The sequence below is a fragment of the Coregonus clupeaformis genome, chromosome 23 (assembly GCF_020615455.1).
Source record: "Coregonus clupeaformis isolate EN_2021a chromosome 23, ASM2061545v1, whole genome shotgun sequence".
NCBI lineage: Eukaryota > Metazoa > Chordata > Actinopteri > Salmoniformes > Salmonidae > Coregonus > Coregonus clupeaformis.
In genome coordinates, this window is record NC_059214.1 from 45,478,894 (window position 1) to 45,498,669 (window position 19,776).

Consider the following 19,776-nt stretch of genomic DNA (forward strand, 5'->3'; position numbering starts at 1 on the left):
ATACACTACGGAAAAAGAAGGAACAGCATGTCAGAAATCAGCTCAATGTAATTGAAGAATCCATAGACTCTAACCACTTCTGGGAAAATTGGAAAACACTAAACAAACAACAACACGAAGAGCTATCTATCCAAAACGGAGATGTATGGGTAAACCACTTCTCCAATCTTTTTGGCCCTATAACAGAGAACAAACAGCAAAAAAATATACATGATCAAATGCAAATCTTAGAATCAACTATTAAAGACTACCAGAACCCACTGGATTCTCCAATTACATTGAATGAACTACAGGATAAAATACAAACCCTCCAACCCAAAAAGTCCTGTGGTGTTGATGGTATCCTCAATGAAATGATAAAATATACAGACCACAAATTTCAATTAGCTATACTTAAACTCTTTAACATCATCCTTAGCTCTGGCATCTTCCCCAACATCTGGAACCAAGGACTGATCACCCCAATCCACAAAAGTGGAGACAAATTTGACCCCAATAACTACCGTGGGATATGCGTCAACAGCAACCTTGGGAAAATCCTCTGCATTATCATTAACAGCAGACTAGTTCATTTCCTCAGTGAAAACAATGTACTGAGCAAATGTCAAATTGGCTTTTTACCAAATTACCGTACGACAGACCACGTATTCACCCTGCACACCCTAATTGACAAACAAACAAACCAAAACAAAGGCAAAGTCTTCTCATGCTTTGTTGATTTCAAAAAAGCTTTTGACTCAATTTGGCATGAGGGTCTGCTATACAAATTGATGGAAAGTGGGGTTGGGGGAAAAACATACGACATTATAAAATCCATGTACACAAACAACAAGTGTGCGGTTAAAATTGGCAAAAAACACACACATTTCTTTCCACAGGGCCGTGGGGTGAGACAGGGATGCAGTTTAAGCCCCACCCTCTTCAACATATATATCAACGAATTGGCGAGGGCACTAGAACAGTCTGCAGCACCCGGCCTCACCCTACTAGAATCTGAAGTCAAATGTCTTCTGTTTGCTGACGATCTGGTGCTTCTGTCACCAACCAAGGAGGGCCTACAGCAGCACCTAGATCTTCTGCACAGATTCTGTCAGACCTGGGCCCTGACAGTAAATCTCAGTAAGACAAAAATAATGGTGTTCCAAAAAAGGTCCAGTTGCCAGGACCACAAATACAAATTCCATCTAGACACCGTTGCCCTAGAGCACACAAAAAACTATACATACCTCGGCCTAAACATCAGCGCCACAGGTAACTCCCACAAAGCTGTGAACGATCTGAGAGACAAGGCAAGAAGGGCCTTCTATGCCATCAAAAGGAACATAAAATTTGACATACCAATTAGGATCTGGCTAAAAATACTTGAATCAGTTATAGAACCCATTGCCCTTTATGGTTCTGAGGTCTGGGGTCCGCTCACCAACCAAGAATTCACAAAATGGGACAAACACCAAATTGAGACTCTGCATGCAGAATTCTGCAAAAACATCCTCCGTGTACAACGTAAAACACCAAATAATGCATGCAGAGCAGAATTAGGCCAATACCCGCTGATGATCAAAATCCAGAAAAGAGCCGTTAAATTCTATAACCACTTAAAAGGAAGCGATTCCCAAACCTTCCATAACAAAGCCATCACCTACAGAGAGATGAACTTGGAGAAGAGTCCCCTAAGTAAGCTTGTCCTGGGGCTCTGTTCACAAACACAAACAGACCCCACACAGCCCCAGGACAACAACAACAACAACACAACTAGACCCAACCAAATCATGAGAAAACAAAAAGAGAATTACTTGACACATTGGAAAGAACAAACAAAAAAACAGAGCAAACTAGAATGCTATTTGGCCCTAAACAGAGAGTACACAGTGGCAGAATACTTGACCACTGTGACTGACCCAAACTTAAGGAAAGCTTTGACTATGTACAGACTCAGTGAGCATAGCCTTGCTATTGAGAAAGGCCGCCGTAGGCAGACCTGGCTCTCAAGAGAAGACAGGCTATGTGCACACTGCCCACAAAATGAGGTGGAAACTGAGCTGCACTTCCTAACCTCCTGCCAAATGTATGACCATATTAGAGACACATATTTCCCTCAGATTACAGCGATCCACAAAGAATTCGAAAACAAACCCAATTTTGATAAACTCCCTTATCTACTGGGTGAAAAACCACAGTGTGCCATCACAGCTGCAAGATTTGTGACCTGTTGCCACAAGAAAAGGTCAACCAGTGAAGAACAAACACCATTGTAAATACAACCCATATTTATGTTTATTTATTTTCCCATTTGTACTTTAACTATTTGCACATTGTTACAACACTGTATATATACATAATATGACATTTGAAATGTCTTTATTCTTTTGAAACTTCTGAGTGTAATGTTTACTGTTAATATTTATTGTTTATTTCACTTTTGTTTACTATCTACTTCACTTGCTTTGGCAATGTTAACACACGTTTCCCATGCCAATAAAGCCCTTAAATTGAAATTGAATTGAAATTGAGTAAGTGACTGAGGCTGTGTGAGTCAAATGCAGTGATTTATATTTGTGCAGTAATTTATTTTAGACAAAGAACATTTTACATTTACATTCCGCCCTGAATGTAAGCCAGGGCGGGATCAGCCAGCGGTGGCTTCCCGCACGCATTCGTTTGCAGTCTGGACGCAGAGGGGTGAACATCTCTTGCTCTGACTGCAGCTGGGAGGGACTGCTGCGCGAGGACTGGGCCGCCTGTGAGTGCTTTTTGCATGGTGGGGCCCACGGGGTAGGGCCCACGGCAGCACCCGCTGCTCGTTGAGAAGAGTAAGAACGATACGTGCTTTCACGTCAAGAGTCTCCAAAAGTATCCAATAACACCAGAAAAAGTCGCTAGATTTGTCGCTAGTCGATTTTTTTTGAAAATGTGTCGCTAGAGGGGTCTGAATACTCGCTAAAAATAGCGACAAAGTCGCTAAATTGCCAACACTGCACAGTTCCTTCTTATCCAGCAGGGAGCAACCTTCTATTATATAACTGTGACGTAAAATATTGGTCATACTGTGTAGAAGACTGAGCGCGCGCTGCAGACTGCAAAGATACGAGACTGAGCCTGGGTTCTGCCTTTGTGCACGGACCGCTTTTGGTGAGTAGGCTAGCCAGCTTGTTAGCGTTGTAATATTGATAAGTCATCTGCAAATAATACATTCAGTCGGCCCTATTAAAATGAGTGGTTTGTTTTTGTTGTGGTCTTCTAGCTTCAGTGTCTGGGCGAGGTCTTGGTCGTTTATGACAGCTCGCTAACGTTACCCAGCTAGCTAGCTACCCAGCGTTCTCTGGCCACGCAGTTGTTAGCTTAGCTAACAGCTATACCTTAATGTAGCTAGCAAGCTAGGCTAAAACGACGCCAGTGATTGTTCCTTTGTTCATTTTTTACCTATTTCTCTACTTTGTCTCAAAGCTGGTCCGATTAATAGTAGGCTAACTAACGAACATATATCTGACATCTCTTGTTCAACTGGGACTTTGTCTTTGGCTAACGTCAGCAGTTAGCTAACGTTAATTAGCAAGAAAGCTAATAGACAATGGTAATATGTAATTGGTAGGTGGGGAATCAAATGTCAACTTTCAAAATAGTTAACCAACGTTACTGTTTAAAGTTGTATCTTGTAAGACTAGTTGGATAACTTTCTAAAGGGGAATCACTTAAACTGGTTAGCTAGTAGTTGTAGTTCCCTGTAATATGGATATCGAGTTGAGTTTACTACGCTAGGTAGTAATTTACGTTAGCTACTGTAACTATCTAGTTGGTTGTGCTCGATTTAAAACATCAAGGTGTGTCGTTTCCATGATCACCAGCCAGGGTTATTAGTTAGTTGGCTTAATCGTAGGGCCAACCATAGAAATTCAATCTCTGAAATGCAATCTATAAAATTATCTTCTACTCTTCCCTTCACTCGTCTCTCCTCATCTCAAGAATAGAGTGAGTGTGTCAGTTTCATAAAGCTTTTCATCATGGCTAGTCAGTCGATGGAGATCATGGCCAAAGCACTGGAGCAGCAGGTGCTGCAGTCAGCCAGAATGGTGGAGGAGCAGTTGGACAAAGAGCTGGGGAAGCTGGAGCGTATGGATGATGACGAGATGGAAAAGCTGAAGGAGAGGAGGATGGAGGCCCTCAAGAAATCCCAGAAACAGAAGCAGGTAGGAAAGGCTGAGGATCGCAAAATGGTGGATGCCTAACAAGCATTTGCTTTAGTCCATCCACTTACACTACATGACTTGCACTATGTGGACACCTGCTTATTGAACATCTCATTCCAAAATCATAAACATGGGCATTAATATGGAGTTGGTCCCCCCTTTGCTGCTATAACAGCCTCCACTCGTCTGGGAAGGCTTTCCACTAGCTGTTGGAGCATTGCTGCGGGGACTTGCTTCCATTCAGCCGCGAGCATTAGTGAGGTCGGGGACTCATGTTAGGCGATTAGGCCTGGCTTGCAGTCGGCGTTCCAGTTCATCCCAAAGGTATTAGATAGGGTTGAGGTCAGGGCTCTGTACAGGCCAGTCAAGTTCTTCCACACCGATCTCAACAAACCATTTCTGTATGGACCTTGCTTCGTGCACGGGGGCATTGTCATGCTGAAACAGGAAAAGGCCTTCCCCAAACGGTTGCCACAAAGTTGGAGGCACAGAATCATCTAAGATTTCCCTTCACTGGAACTAAGGGACCTAGCCCAAACCATGAAAAACAGCCCCAGACCATTATTCCTCCTCCACCAAACTTTACAGTTGGCACTATGCATTGGGACAGGTAGCGTTCTCCTGGCATCCGCCAAACCCAGATTTGTCCGTTGGTGAAGGGTGATTCATCACTCCAGAGAACGCGTTTCCACTGCAACAGAGTCCAATGGCGGCAAGCTTTACACCACTCCAGCCGACGTTTGGCATTGCGGATGGTGATTTTAGGCTTATGTGCGGCTGCTCGGCCATGGAAACCCATTTCATGAAGCTCCCGACAAACAGTTACTGTGCTGACGTTTCTTCCAGAGGCTGTTTGGAACTCGGTAGTGAGTGTTGCAACCGAGGACAGACTATTCTTACGCGCTTCAGCACTCGGTGGTCCCGTTCTGTGAGCTTGTGTGGCCTACCACTTCGCGGCTGAACCATTGTTGCTCCTAGACGTTTCTACTTCACAATAACAGCACTTACAGTTGACCGGGGGCGCTCTAGCAGGGCAGAAATTTTACGAACAGACTTGTTGGAAAGGTAGCATCCTTTGACGGTCCCACGTTGAAAGTCACTGAGCTCTTCAGTAAGGCCATTCTACTGCCAATGTTTGTCTATGGAGATTACATAGCTGTGCTCGATTGTATACACCTGTCAGCAATGGGTGTGGCTGAAATGGCCAAATCCACTAATTTTGGAGGGGTGTCCACATACTTTTGTGTGTATAGATATTGTATTTCATACCAGTAACAACTCATCATGGCATCTTTGTGCTCTGTCCCATAAGGAGTGGCTGTCTAAAGGGCATGGGGAGTACAAGGAGATCCCCAGTGAGAAAGACTTCTTCCCCGAGGTGAAGGAGAGCAATCGTGTGGTCTGCCATTTCTACAGAGACTCCACCTTCAGGTTGGCAACACAGCAATGTTTTCCTCTTTTCCTGTTCTTCTCCTTCTGCCGTTCCAGGCCGCAAACCTATTTACTGCTGCTAATGAATTGAGCATATATCCGGGGTGAGCTTACCCACCCCAAATCCTAAGAAAATGATTAGAAAGGGATTTATTGCCCAGTAAACCTTAATTGCAGCTTCTACCAGGAGCTAACCCTGCTGTCTCCTCCCCCTGCATTATAAAGATGCAAGATCCTGGACAAGCACCTGGGCATCCTGGCCAAGAAGCACCTGGAGACTAAGTTCATCAAGCTGAATGTGGACAAGGCGCCGTTCCTGACAGAGAGGCTGCGGATCAAGGTGATTCCCACGCTGGCGCTGGTTAAGGACGGGAAGACCAAGGATTACGTGGTGGGATTCACCGACCTGGGGAACACTGACGAGTTCCCCACAGAGGTGCTGGAGTGGCGACTGGGCTGCTCTGACGTCATCAACTACAGGTACACAGACAGGAGTGATTTCCTACAGATAATCACACCTCTAGCTAGGATGATGATCCGTCTAGGTATTTCCTGTCAGGCATGAGGCCATTGGTTCATGTGCAAAGGAATAGAAAGTCTTATCTGTTCATGCACAACCACATGCTGATTAGTCTTATAAAGGGATACTAGATAGCATGCTAGCCAATGCCCATAGACTACCAGGCATTGCGCTAACGCTAGTTAGCATTGGCTCACAAACCTACCTCTAACTTACTTAATACTGGACACAGACATAAAAATGGTGTATATAGACAAAAAAAGGTAATCTGACTCTGGAAGTAGATAAAGAGCCTCATTGCCAAAATCTCAAAGTATCCATTTAACAGTCCTACCTGTCATGTGATGTCATAACACCTCTCTACCCTGGTGTTTTCCTCCAGTGGTAACCTAATGGAACCCCCCACCCTGACACAGAAATCTGGTTCAAAGTTCACCAAGGTGGAGAAGAAGACCATCAGAGGGAGAGGACACGATTCAGACTCTGGTTCTGAAGATGACTAGAAGACCCTGTCAGCCTTCAACCTCTGTCTCTCTCTCAGGGCTAATACCAACTAACCGGCAGAACCATCTCCTCCAGTTTTCATTTCCTTCCCCCTTCTGTAATTTCCTTATTTATTCTAGTCTTCCATGCTTTCTTTTCCCATTCATTTTATGGATGAAATTCAGACTTATTGTGTATGGACTTTAAATCATATTTTTTAGTTCATTTGCAATACGGTCACTAGCTTTTCGGTTATTTATATTCGACTGGCAAGTAAAAGGAGGATTCCTGTCTGAGCCACTGAACTCTCATTCTGCTGACTGGCTCCCCTTGAAATAGTTATGCGCTGAAATGTTTCATTTGATTCCAATTGAAGTCTAGAACCTGACCCTCAGCCTTGATGTGTTTACCCTCAATTATCATAACAGATTTGATTCTAATTTATGGACTCGCAATTTCAACAACCATCCTTACTAACCGTAAAGCTAGCTACATTAACATCGATCCATGTCATTTGCCTTTGTTGAACCGATGCGTGGGCGAACTCATTATCCAGTGGTTCATTAGCAACAACCAAGTGCCAGCTTCATTCCACAACCTCCATCCTCCTCCTTCCAGTCTTGTCAGTGTGTGATGGTAGCACAGGTTTGAGGTTTTCTATAAAAATTAGTTTGATCTTAATAAAATAAGCTGATCATCACTGGCGCTTTGCATTTCCCTCTGACTTCCTTTTGATTCCATGGATATTTTTGTTTGAAACATAAAGGGATAGGATAGACAGGTCTCAGTCCAGGTCTAGAATGAACACACGTACAGGGATTTTACTGATAGTCATTTGAATCATGGATTTCTGATAGGCCAGACAAACTACTTATTCAGCCTTACTGTCCAGTACAGTTAATGCACAATTCCTTCCAGTTATAATTGGATAGCATGATGCACTGCATAGTCAATCTAGTCATGTTTGATCAGTGATTCCCTCAAGGAAGGGAGGATGCATTTTCAAAGTATTCAAACAGGACTGGGGAGGGGGACTTGGCTAGAGTAGTGCTAGCTATGACTTGAAGGCTTTGGGCTCTACAGGTTTGAGAAGGTGGCGTACGATCAGCTCTCCTTTGTTGTTCAGGTAGGTGTCTGCCACAGCTTCCTCATCAGGGAGACCATGGGGCAGCTTGAGTGGCTGGATCCTGGACAGAGAGAACGAGGGATCAATGGTATTCTGTAATGAATGTGGTTATACACTGAACAAAAATATAAATGCAACAATTTAAGTTCATAAAAGGAAATCAGTCAACGGAAATAAGTTCAGTAGGCATTAAATCTATGGATTTCAAATGAAACTCAACAGGTATACAGCAGCATATACTTCACAGGAATTAAATTATGTATGTGATATTAGCCCTGTACTAATGTCAAATTAATAACTTAGGTCTTACCTCACAAGGTGTTTGATACATTTCAGCTGGTTGTTGACTGAAGGGATGTTCTTGTGAATTACAGGTATGTATGCCTGAGTAGAGGAGGAGCAATGAAAAATCACAGTGGTGGAAAAAGTACCCAATTGTCATACTTCAGTAAAAGTAATGATACCTTAATAGAAAATTACTCAAGTAAGTCATCCAGTAAAAAAGCATCAAAAGTAAATGTAATTGCAAAAATATGCTCAAGTATCAATCATTTCAAAATCCTCAATCTACACACAATACCCCATAATGACAAAGCGAAACGTTTTTTTGAAATGTTTGCTAATTTATAAATAAAACATGGAAATATTACATTTACATAAGTATTCAGACAAGAAATTGAGCTCCGATGCATCCTGTTTCCATTGATTATCCTTGATGTTTCTATAACTTGGAGTCCAACCTTGGTTAAATTCAATTGATTGGACATGATTTGGAAAGGCACACACCTGTCTATATAAGGCCCCACAGTTGACAGTGCATGTCAGAGCAAAAACCAAGCCATGAGGTCGAAGGAATTGTCTGTAGAGCTCCGAGACAGGATTGTGTCGAGGCACAGATCTGGGGAAGGGTACCAAAACATTTATTCAGCATTGAAGGTCCCCAAGAACACAGTGGCCTCCATCATTCTTAAATGGAAGAAGTTTGGAACCACCAAGACCCTTCCTAAAGCTGGCCGCCCGGCCAAACTGAGCAATCGGGGGAGAAGGGTCTTGGTGACCAAGAACCCGATGGTCCCTCTGACAGAGCTCCAGAGTTCCTCTGTGGAGAAGGGAAAATCTTCCAGAAGGACAACCATCTCTGCAGCACTCCACCAATCAGGCTTTTATGGTAGAGTGGCCAGACAGAAGCCACTCCTCAGTAAAAGGCACATGACAGCCCGCTTGGAGTGTCATACCCAAGAAGACTTGAGGCTGTAATCGCTGCCAAAGGTGCTTCAACAAAGTACTGAGTAAAGGGTCAGAATACTTATGTAAATGTAAAATGTTTTAATGTCTAAACCTGTTTTTGCTTTGACATTATTGGGTATTGTGAGTAGATTGATGAGGGAAAAATACTATTTAATCAATTTTAGAATAAGGCTGTAACGTAACAAAATGTGTAAATAGTCAAGGGGTCTGAATACTTTCTGAATGCACTGTACCCCCAAAAACAACTTCAGTAGTACTTTAAAATAGTTTTACTTCAATACTTTACACCACTGCAATCAGAGTAGAGCCAAGTTAGCAATCAGACTCATCATTACAACTTCACTGCATGACCTCAAGTACAGAGCACAGATAACTGAACTAAATACAAGTCTTGGAAGAGAAAAGGGTAACACTATGCAAAACACAGACACTTATTAGAGTCTAGAGGTGGGCAATCTTCACTTAGTAGAATCAGGTGTATTACTACTTGGCTGGAGCAAAAGCCTGCACCCAGACCTCACAGGTTAAGATTTCCCACCACTAGGCTAGCCCCCCAGATGAGAAGTTATTAATCTAAACTGATATGAACCCCACCTTCTGCAGCAGAGTCCCTCCACTAGCTTAATAATAATAATAATAATAATAATATAGCTTCTTCTCCCAGTAGGGTCGGCACATGGTGCTTTTCACCCGCGTCACCACGTGCAGTTTACTGGGCTGCTCCGGATTTCCACCATACTTCTCATGCTCTTGAGCCCGCTCGTCCAGCAACTGCAGACACAGAAAGACAGATTTACCATGGATTCATAAGAGTCCCAGGGTTTATTTAAAAATGAAATTTCCATTTCATCACTGCCATTAGACTATGACCAAAGTTTAAGTAACATTAGGTAAGAAACTGTAGCTTTGAGTTGAGGCATTCATTGCATTTAGATGTAGGGCCTGCCCTGGGATGAAAGTCTGCAGCACCGCCCACCCTACCTCTTGTGGAATCCGTGCTCTGGTGAACTTGCTGCGGAATGAAATTAACCAAGGCAGAGGCGTCGTTTCTGTTAAAGCCTAGAATAATACACAGAAATACTGTATCATCAAATATGCAACACATGAAGTGAATGTTGTACTAACTATGAAGGAGGAGTCAACTCAGATTATCCCATACCGAAAAAATATTTTCAAACATTTGCCAAATTATATATTTCCAAACAAATGTATGTATTCCAAATACATTTACTAAATGTATGTCATGAATTAAAATACATTTACAAATTCATAAAAAATACATTTGGCCAATTTTTTTAATTTCACATGTATCCTACAACGCTTCCAAAAATATATATTGTAAATGTATTTTTTTCCCTGTATGGAAAACCCTACACAATGTGTTGTTTAAACAACCAGTATGAAGAGAGACGACACCCATACAAAAATGTAGACGATACTGTAAGTCGCTGATAAGATATTATATTATTAAAATTTTAAAATATGTGAAGCCCACGACATAGCATTGCCATGTTTTTACTTGTTGGTTGATAGATGCGTGCAGGGACGCCAATGTTATAGCACAGAGTTTGTAAACCATTTTTGGTTATAGTCCAAAAACCATCATATGAGGATGGGCCGAGGCAAATACTGAAACCTACCGAGATATAAATGTTGTTTCAAAAATGTCATACAAACTAGCTACATTCTAAACAAAATCGAAATACAGCTAAAATAACGCTTCAGGATTCACAGAGGATTTTCACGTTTTCGCACTTATGACATTCAACGGATGTCGGAAGTAATCGGTCATCACTACAGCCACAAAGTCATAAACCCCGCCCATTTCTACAATTTATCTTCTTTAAAATGTTCGTTTAAACCTAACCGTAACCGTAGCCTTAACCGCACTGATAACCTTATGCATAACCTTAACCTTAAATTAAGACCAAAAAGCACATTTTTGTTTAGCGATTTTTTTACGATATAGCCCTTTTTTCTACTTTGTGGCTGTGGTAACTAGTGGAAACAGAAGTCATCGGCATAGAAGTCACTTCTAAATATCACCGTACTACTTCAAAACTTGATCTTTATTGTTCCTGCATGGCTTTCATTAATTATTCAATGTTCCTTTTAGATACATGTTGCGGTTCGTTACTATCTTATATTGTATGGTTATATAGTTTGATTATTTTTACCCACATATTTCCTAAGAATGTCTTTACATTTTTATAGACATTTTAGCTTTCATATCGCTACAATATGTTGCTCAGGGGAATTATTAGTGTTTCGTACCTCTGTAATGACGGCAGCAAATCAACCAATATCGGCAAGTTTCAGTGACATCAGATTTTGATTAGATTTAGGTTTGAATAAATGGAATTAAGCTAAAAGATTCATCTGATTTAGATATGCTCTAAGCATGACAAGTTTAAACAATCCCATACACGTTTAAGAATGGTCTATTGATGCATTGTATTGCCCAAGCAAGAAGACTGTTGATATGGCAAGCTGATTCAAACGAATAGGCCTTTAACATTCCTGTGGCTACATACTCTAACCAGGTGAATGACAAATATCCACAATTTCCTCAAAATGTTAGTCCATTTTAACCAGATAGTGAACCGTGGCTCAAGTCCCTGGTATGGAGACCTCTGCCATCTCTGGCCTGAAGCGAGCAGTGGTGCTGGACCAGAGCTCGCGCTTCCAGGAGTCGCTAGTGTGCTACCAGGAGGGGATCCCGCTGCTGATGGACGTGCTGAAAGGCAACACACACAGCCAGTTGGGTATGGGTGACATCTGTTTTACTGATCTACTCGTCTGTCCCACAGCTGTGAAATATGACTCAAATAATGTCCACTATAAACAGAAGATAAAGGGCTACATGGACCGAGCAGAAGAGAGCAAAGTCCATGTCAACCACAGGAGGTCAGTGGCACCTTAATTGGGGAGGACAGGCTCGTGGTAATGGCTGGCTTCCATGTGTTTGATGCCATTCCATTTGCTCTGTTCCAGCCATTATAATGAGCCGTCCTCTCCTCAGCAGCCTCCACTGATATCAACCAACTAAAAGAAGATAATAGAGCTCAGTCAGCGAGATGATGTCACTTCCTTAAAGGAATCCTTTCCTGCATCTTACTGCTTCCTTCCTCTTCTTCCTCCTCCCCTTCCTCCCTCTACTCTCCTCTCCCACTCAGAGGGGAAGTACCATGAGCAGATCAGGATAGCGGAGGACGCTACAGGCTATGGCTATGAGGCTCTGTTCATACCCTACAGCACCGAGGGGCTCACTGAGGTCTGGGTGGAGGACCCTTACGTACGACATATTCACCCGGTAATTTACCTGTACACTGTATCAAACACATTCACCAGATGAAATATTGTATAATGGTACTATTACCACAGGGTGTTCTGAATGCTACCTCCAAAGCTAGTTTGTCTATTAATATGATTGTGGAATGCTGTGTAGTACTAGGGCAAAAAACAAAACGTGCACCCAGGGGGAGCCCCAGGACCGAGTTTGGGAAACCCGGCCTTAGAGAGCTCCTCAGAAATGTCCAGATCTACTAGCTAATGTTTTTTAGCTAGGTTTTTTAGCCCATAGATTTTGTTGTAATGTTTGAGTCTCTCAAATATCACATGAATACACATTAGACATGTCAAAATGTATAGAATTGCAAGAAAATGAGCTGTAAAACTGCAGAATGTTCTCTGCACCCCATGACAAAATGTGTAGAATTGCAGGAAATAAGCTTTAAACCTGCAAAATGTTCTCTCCACCAACAAGAGGGGTGTGAACAGTTTGTGTCATAAACCGTGCTTGTGCCCATAGAAATAGACGAGGCGTCCGAGCGAGCAGGAGAGGCGCGAGATGTTCCCCAATGCTGGAAGGGGGGCCTGAGTGAAAAGTTTGGGAACCCCTGAACTAACTAACTAACCAACTAACTAGCTAACTAACCCGCCTCTGTTCCACCCATCTCACATACACTATATATACAAAAGTATGTGGACACCCCATCAAATTAGTGGATTAGGCTATTTCAGCCACACCCATTGCTAACAGGTGTATAAAATCTAGTACACAGCCATGCAATCACCATAGACAAGCATTGGCAGTAGAATGGCCTTACTGAAGAGCTCAGTGACTTTCAACGTGGCACCGTCATAGGATGCCACCTTTCCAACAAGTCAGTTCGTCAAATGTCTGCCCTACTAGAGCTGCCCCAGTCAACTGTAAGTGCTGTTATTGTGAAGTGGCAACGTCTAGGAGCAACAATGGCTCAGCCGCGAAGTGGTAGGCCACACAAGCTCACAGAACTGGACTTCCGAGTGCTGAAGCGCGTAGCACATAAAAATAGTCTGTACTTGTTCACCAACAAACTAACATGGTCCAAGCACACCATGACAGTCGTGAAGAGGGCACGAAAAAACCTATTCCACCTAAGGAGACTGAAAAGATTTGCCATGGATCCTCAGATCCTCAAAAGGTTCTACACTGCACCATCGAGAGCATCCTGACTGGTTGCATCACTGCCTGGTATGGCAACTGCTCAGCCTCCGACCGCAAGACACTACAAAGGGTAGTGTGTACGGCCCAGTACATCACTGGGGCCAAGCTTCCTGCCATTCAGGACTTCTATACCAGGCGGTGTCAGAGGAAGGCCCTAAAAATTGTCAAAGACTCCAGCCACCCTAGTCATAGACTGTTCTCTCTGCTACCACACGGCAAGCGGTACCGGAGCGCCAAGTCTAGGTCCAAGAGGCTTCTAAACAGCTTCTACCCCCAAGCGATAAGACTCCTGAACATCTAATCAAATGGCTACCCAGACTATTTGCATTGCACCCCCCCACCTCTTTTACGCTGCTGCTACTCTCTGTTTATTATCTATGCATAGTCACTTTAATAACTCTATCTACATGTACATATTACCCCAATTACCTCAACTAACCACTGCTGCCGCACATTGACTCGGTACCGGTACCTCCTGTATATAGCCTCGCTATTGTTATTTTCCTGCTGCTCTTTAATTATTTTTTACTTTTAGGGATTCTTTCTTGAAACGGCATTGTTGGTTAAGGGCTTGTAAGTAAGCATTTCACTGTAAGGTCTACACCTGTTGTATTCGGTGCATGTGACCAATAAGATTTGATTTGATTTGAACACTCACTACCGAGTTCCAAACTGCCTCTGGAAGCAACATCAGCACAAGAACTGTTCGTAGGGAGCTTCCTGAAATGGGTTTCCATGGCCGAGCAGCCCATTTTCTCTGCTCCTCGACAAGCCTAAGGTCACCATGCGCAATGCCAAGCGTCGGCTGGAGTGGTATAAAGCTCGCCGCCATTGGACTCTGGAGCAGTGGAAACACGTTCTCTGGAGGGATGAATCACGCTTCACCATCTGGCAGTCCGGTGGACAAATCTAGGTTTGGCGGATGCCAGGAGAACGCTACCTGCCCCAATGCATAGTGTCAACTGTAAAGTTTGGTGGAGGAGGAATAATGGTCTGGGGTTGTTTTTCATGGTTCGGGCTAGGCCCCTTAGTTCCAGTGAAGGGAAATCTTAACGCTACAGCATACAATGACATTCTAGACGATTCTGTGCTTCCAACTTTGTGGTAACAGTTTGGGGAAGGCCCTTTCCTGTTTCAGCATGACAATGCCCCTGTGCACAAAACAAGGTCCATACAGAAATGGTTTGTCGAGATTGGTGTGGAAGAACTTGACTGGCCTGCACAGAGCCCTGACCTCAAGCCCATCAAACACCTTTGGGATGAATTGGAACGCCGACTGCGGGCCAGGCCTAATCGCCCAACATCAGTGCCCGACCTCACTAATGCTCTTGTGGCTGAATGGAATCAAGTCCAATCAAGCTGGGAGAGCACGGCGCTTGTAACGCCAAGGTAGTGGGTTCGATCCCCGGCACCACCCATACACAAAAAAATTATGTATGCACGCATGACTGTAAGTTGCTTTGGATAAAAGCGTCTGCTAAATGGCATATTATTATTATTATTTTAAGTCCCTGCATCAATGTTCCAACATCTAGTGGAAAGCCTTCCCAGAAGAGTGGAGGCTGTTATAGCAGCAAAGGGGGGACCAACTCCATATTAATGCCCATGATTTTCCACCCCTCTCACATATCTTTGACAGAGTTACTGTCACGGTTTCGGCCGAGGCGGCCCCTCCTCCTTGTTCGGGCAGGTTTCGGCGGTCGTCGTCTCCGGAGTACTAGCTGCCACCGTTCTATGTTTCTTGTTTGATTGGTTTTGTCTGTTTGTCACACCTGTTTTGTGTTATGTCTCATTAAGCACCCTATTTAGTTCCTTGTTGTTAGTTAGGTGTTGTGTGTAATTGTTCCTTGTCGTGTTGCTGCGCTACCTGTATTTTGGTGCGCTATTTTGTAGCTTACCTCCTTGTTTGTATTTTAGGAGAAGATTACGCACTTGTTTAGTGCGCCCGTTTGTGTACGCCTGTGCGCGCTTTTCTCGCCTTCGGGCTGGTTTGTTGGATTATTTTGTGTGATCTACTAAAGTATTTTGTTGGACTTTACTTCTGCGTCCTGCGCCTGATTCCACACCACACCTACCTACAGCAACTCTTGACAGAATTACACACCACATATGGAATCAGCAGGAGCACCCACCGACATCATGGAGGAGCGTCTTCGTGGTCAAGAGGATCGTATCAACCAGATCGGGCACGCCTTGGACCGCGTCATGAACACCCTCCATCGATGGGAGACCAGCGGGGTACCCACACCCCCACCTATCGCACCATCACCATCGGACAGCCCGCCCGTCCAACTACCGGAACCCAGTGGGATTCGGCTCTCGCTCCCGAGGGCGTACGACGGCACCGCTGCCGGGTGTCAGGGGTTCCTATTACAAGTGGAGCTCTACCTTGCCACCATACACCCGGCGCCCTCGGGATACGAGAGCGTTTCGCCCTCATCTCCTGTCTCACCGGCAAGGCGTTGGAGTGGGCCAACGCCGAATGGAGGGGAATAGACGCCGCCACAGTCACCTATGCGGAGTTCTCCCGCCGCTTCCGTGCTGTCTTCGACCATCCACCAGAGGGGAAGGCGGCGGGGGAGCGTCTATTCTACCTCCGACAGGGGATGAGGAGCGCTCAAGAGTTTGCGCTGGAGTTCCGGACTCTAGCGGCAGATGCAGGGTGGAATGAGAGGGCCCTCATAGACCACTTTAGATGTAGCCTTCGGGAGGACGTCCGTAGAGAGTTAGCGTGCAGGGATACTACACTAACATTTGACCAGTTGGTGGACATGGCCATTCGGCTGGACACCCTGCTCGCGACCCGCGGACGTCCCAGGTGGGGGCCTCCCATTCCACCCTCCAGCGCCTCCGAGCCGTGCCCGATGGAGCTTGGAGGTGCTGGCGCTAGAGGGAGGAGAGGAAGGAGCCCGAGGGGGGCAGTCTCCTGCACCAACTGTGGCCGCGGAGGGCACACCGCGGCTAGGTGCTGGGGAGGGTCCCCTGGTGAGGGATATGGCAGGTCACACATTGGGGAGTCCTCCCAGGTGAGTAGGCGCCCTACTTACCCAGAGCTTTCTGTCGCATACATTACATTACCTGTTTATTTCCCACAGGTTGCACCTGCGTTCCCAGCATAAGGCGCTAGTCGATTCAGGCGCAGCTGGGAATTTTGTAGATCGTAAATTCTGTGTTGAGTTAGGGATTCCCCTCCTTCCAGTCGATAAGCCCTTCCCTGTACATGCCTTAGATAGTCGTCCGTTAGGATCTGGGTTGATTAGGGAGGTCATGGCGCCACTTAGGATGATAACGCAGGGGGGTCATGAGGAGACGATTCAACTCTATCTGATCGACTCTCCTGCGTATCCGGTGGTACTGGGGCTTCCCTGGTTGATTACCCATGATCCTACGATTTCGTGGCGAGAGAAGGCTCTTAAAGGGTGGTCTGCTCAGTGTGAGGGGCTATGTCTGGGTGTTTCCATAGGGGCGACCTCGGTGGAGAGCCCGAACCAGATGCCAGCACTGCACATTCCGCCTGAGTATGAGGATTTGGCACTCGTGTTTAGTAAGACCAGAGCGGCACGGTTGCCGCCTCATAGACAGGGGGATTGTGCGATAGACCTCCAGACAGGAGCTGTGCTCCCAGGAGCCATGTGTATCCTTTGTCACAGGAGGAGAAAAGGGCAATGGAGACTTACATTGCCGAGTCTCTGAGACAGGGATACATACGGCCCTCCACTTCTCCCGCGTCCTCGAGCTTCTTTTTTGTGAAGAAAAAGGATGGAGGTTTGCGTCCGTGTATTGATTACCGCGGTCTCAATCAGGTGACTGTGAAATATAGTTATCCACTCCCGCTGATTGCGACCATGACGGAGTCATTACACGGGGCACGGTTCTTCACAAAATTGGACCTCAGGAGCGCATATAACTCGGTGCGCATTAGGGAGAGCGATGAGTGGAAGACAGCATTTAGTACTACCTCCGGCCATTACGAGTATCTCGTCATGCCATATGGGTTAATGAATGCTCCATCAGTCTTCCAATCGTTTGTAGATGAGATTTTCCGGGACATGCAGGCGCAGGGAGTAGTGGTGTACATAGATGATATTCTTGTGTACAGTTCTACTCGGGCCGAGCATGTAGCCCTGGTGCGCAGGGTATTGAGGAGACTGTTGGAGCATGACCTGTATGTCAAAGCCGAGAAATGTCTGTTCTTTCAGGAGTCAGTCTCCTTTTTGGGTTACCAGTTGTCTGCGTCAGGGGTGAGAATGGAGGTGGACCGAGTGTCTGCCGTGCGTAATTGGCAAACCCCAACTACGGTTAAAGAGGTGCAGCGGTTCTTGGGTTTTGCGAATTACTACCGGAGGTTTATCCGGGGTTTTGGACAGGTGGCAGCTCCCATAACGCTCTCTTCTGAAGGGGGGTCCGATGCGCTTGCAGTGGTCGGCTGAGGCGGACAGGGCCTTTGGGAGACTGAAGGACCTGTTTACCTGGCTCCGGTGCTGGCGCACCCGGATCCCGCTTTACCCTTCCAAGTAGAGGTGGGACGCGTCTGAGGCCGGTATCGGGGCAGTTCTTTCACAACGGTCCGGCACACCACCTAAGCTCCGCCCTGTGCTTTTATTCTAAGAAGCTCAGTCCGGCGGAGCGGAATTATGACGTAGGGGACAGGAGCTGTTAGCCGTAGTACAGGCCCCTAAAGGTGTGGGAGGCATTGGCTTGAGGGGCTCAACACCCTTTCCTCATTCTGACCGACCACCGTAACCTGGAATACATTCGGCAGCTAGGAGACTGAATCCTCGCCAGGCTCGATGGACTATGTTCTCGCCCGGTTTGTGTTCAAGATCACCTACATCCCTGGGTCCCAGAACGGGAAGGCAGATGCCCTGTCCCGGAGGTATGACACGGAGGAGAGGTGCGTGGAGCCCATTCCCATACTACCGGAGTCTTGTCTGGTGGCACCGGTGGTGTGGGAGGTCGATGCGGAGATCGAGCGGGCATTACGCACCGACCCTAGCCCTCCACAGTGTCCGGAGGGTCGGACGTACGTCCCGCTCGAGGTCCGGGATCGGCTGATTTATTGGGCTCACACGTCACCCTCCTCTGGACATCCAGGTATTGGCCGGACAGTGCACTGCCTTAGTACGAAGTACTGGTGGCCAACGTTAGCCAGGGATGTGAGGGTTTATGTCTCCTCCTGCTCAGTGTGTGCCCAGTGTAAGGCGCCCAGACACTTGCCCAGGGGGAAATTACAGCCCCTGCCCGTTCCACAACGACCCTGGTCTCACCTCTCGGTGGATTTTGTTACCGACCTTCCCTCCTCACAAGGGAATACCACCATCCTGGTCGTTGTGGATCGGTTCTCGAAGGCCTGTCGTCTCCTTCCCATGTCGGGTCTTCCTACTGCCCTACAGACCGCTGAGGCTCTATTTACTCACGTCTTCCGGCATTACGGGTACCCGAGGATATAGTGTCCGATCGAGGCCCCCAGTTTACCTCCAGAGTCTGGAGAGCCTTTATGGAACGGTTGGGGGTCTCGGTGAGCCTTACCTCGGGTTACCACCCGGAGAGTAATGGGCAGGTCGAACGAGTCAACCAGGATGTGGGTAGGTTTCTGAGGTCATATTGTCAGGGCCGGCCGGAGGAGTGGGCGAGATATGTGCCCTGGGCCGAGATGGCACAGAACTCTCTCCGCCACTCCTCCACTAGACTAACCCCTTTCCAGTGTGTGTTAGGGTACCAGCCGGTTCTGGCACCTTGACATGAGAGCCAGATCGAGGCCCCTGCTGTGGATGAGTGGGTGCGGCGCTCGGAGGAGACGTGGAACGCTGCACACATCCATCTGCAGCGAGCCATCCGTCGACAGAAGACGAGCGCCGACCTACACCGCAGTGAGGGGCCAGTGTACGCACCTGGAGATCGAGTCTGGCTCTCAACCAGAAACCTGCCCCTCCGCCTGCCCTGCCGGAAGCTGGGTCGGCGGTTTGTGGGGCCTTTTAAAGTCCTGAGGAGATTGAACGAGGTGTGTTACAGGTTACAACTGCCCATTGATTACAAGAATATTAGCCCCTCGTTCCATGTGTCTCTCCTCAGGCCGGTGGTAGCTGGTCCACTCCAGGACTTTGAGATTGAGGAGACTCCTCCGCCCCCGTTGGACATCGAGGGGCTCCGGCGACACTGTTCGGACCATCCTGGATTCGAGACGCCGGATGGGGGGTCTCCAATATCTCGTGGAGTGGGAGGGGTGCAGTCCGGAGGAGCGGTGCTGGGTGCCGAGGAGGGACATTCTGGATCCGTCCCTACTGACCGAATTCCA

At 46.3% G+C, this 19,776-nt stretch overlaps 2 protein-coding genes and 1 pseudogene across 3 annotated transcripts; 2 read left to right on the forward strand and 1 right to left on the reverse strand.

Annotated features, from left to right (window-relative positions):
* Positions 1 to 2,937: 2,937 nt before the first annotated feature.
* On the forward strand, positions 2,938 to 7,318 carry txndc9 (thioredoxin domain containing 9). Of its 2 annotated transcripts, none has more exons than XM_041843906.1 (5): positions 2,938 to 3,129; positions 3,961 to 4,184; positions 5,497 to 5,615; positions 5,841 to 6,095; positions 6,518 to 7,318. In XM_041843906.1, exons 2-5 carry the CDS (start codon positions 3,999 to 4,001, stop codon positions 6,636 to 6,638), a joined length of 681 nt encoding a protein of 226 aa, XP_041699840.1. In that variant the 5' UTR covers positions 2,938 to 3,129; positions 3,961 to 3,998; the 3' UTR covers positions 6,639 to 7,318. The 2 variants fall into 2 exon arrangements, with proteins under 2 accessions (XP_041699840.1, XP_041699841.1); XM_041843907.1 differs by having other exon boundaries at positions 3,966 to 4,184.
* Positions 7,319 to 7,414: 96 nt separating this feature from the next.
* LOC121536542 lies at positions 7,415 to 10,571 on the reverse strand (annotated as a pseudogene).
* A 743-nt stretch (positions 10,572 to 11,314) lies between these two features.
* On the forward strand, positions 11,315 to 12,809 carry mitd1 (MIT, microtubule interacting and transport, domain containing 1). The gene is made up of 3 exons (XM_041843657.1): positions 11,315 to 11,757; positions 12,169 to 12,305; positions 12,804 to 12,809. The coding sequence occupies exons 1-3, from the start codon at positions 11,616 to 11,618 to the stop codon at positions 12,807 to 12,809; spliced, it is 285 nt and encodes a 94-aa protein (XP_041699591.1). The 5' UTR covers positions 11,315 to 11,615.
* The last annotated feature ends 6,967 nt before the right edge of the window (positions 12,810 to 19,776 follow it).

Bases quoted from the DNA above. Each gene is read 5' to 3' on its own strand.
- txndc9 (XM_041843906.1), top strand. From the start codon at position 3,999: ATGGCTAGTCAGTCGATGGAGATCATGGCCAAAGCACTGGAGCAGCAG. The intron at 5,616-5,840 runs GTTGGCAACACA...TGCATTATAAAG, and splicing joins TACAGAGACTCCACCTTCAG to ATGCAAGATCCTGGACAAGC. The intron at 6,096-6,517 runs GTACACAGACAG...GTTTTCCTCCAG, and splicing joins TCTGACGTCATCAACTACAG to TGGTAACCTAATGGAACCCC.
- mitd1 (XM_041843657.1), top strand. From the start codon at position 11,616: ATGGAGACCTCTGCCATCTCTGGCCTGAAGCGAGCAGTGGTGCTGGAC. The intron at 11,758-12,168 runs GTATGGGTGACA...TCTCCCACTCAG, and splicing joins CAACACACACAGCCAGTTGG to AGGGGAAGTACCATGAGCAG.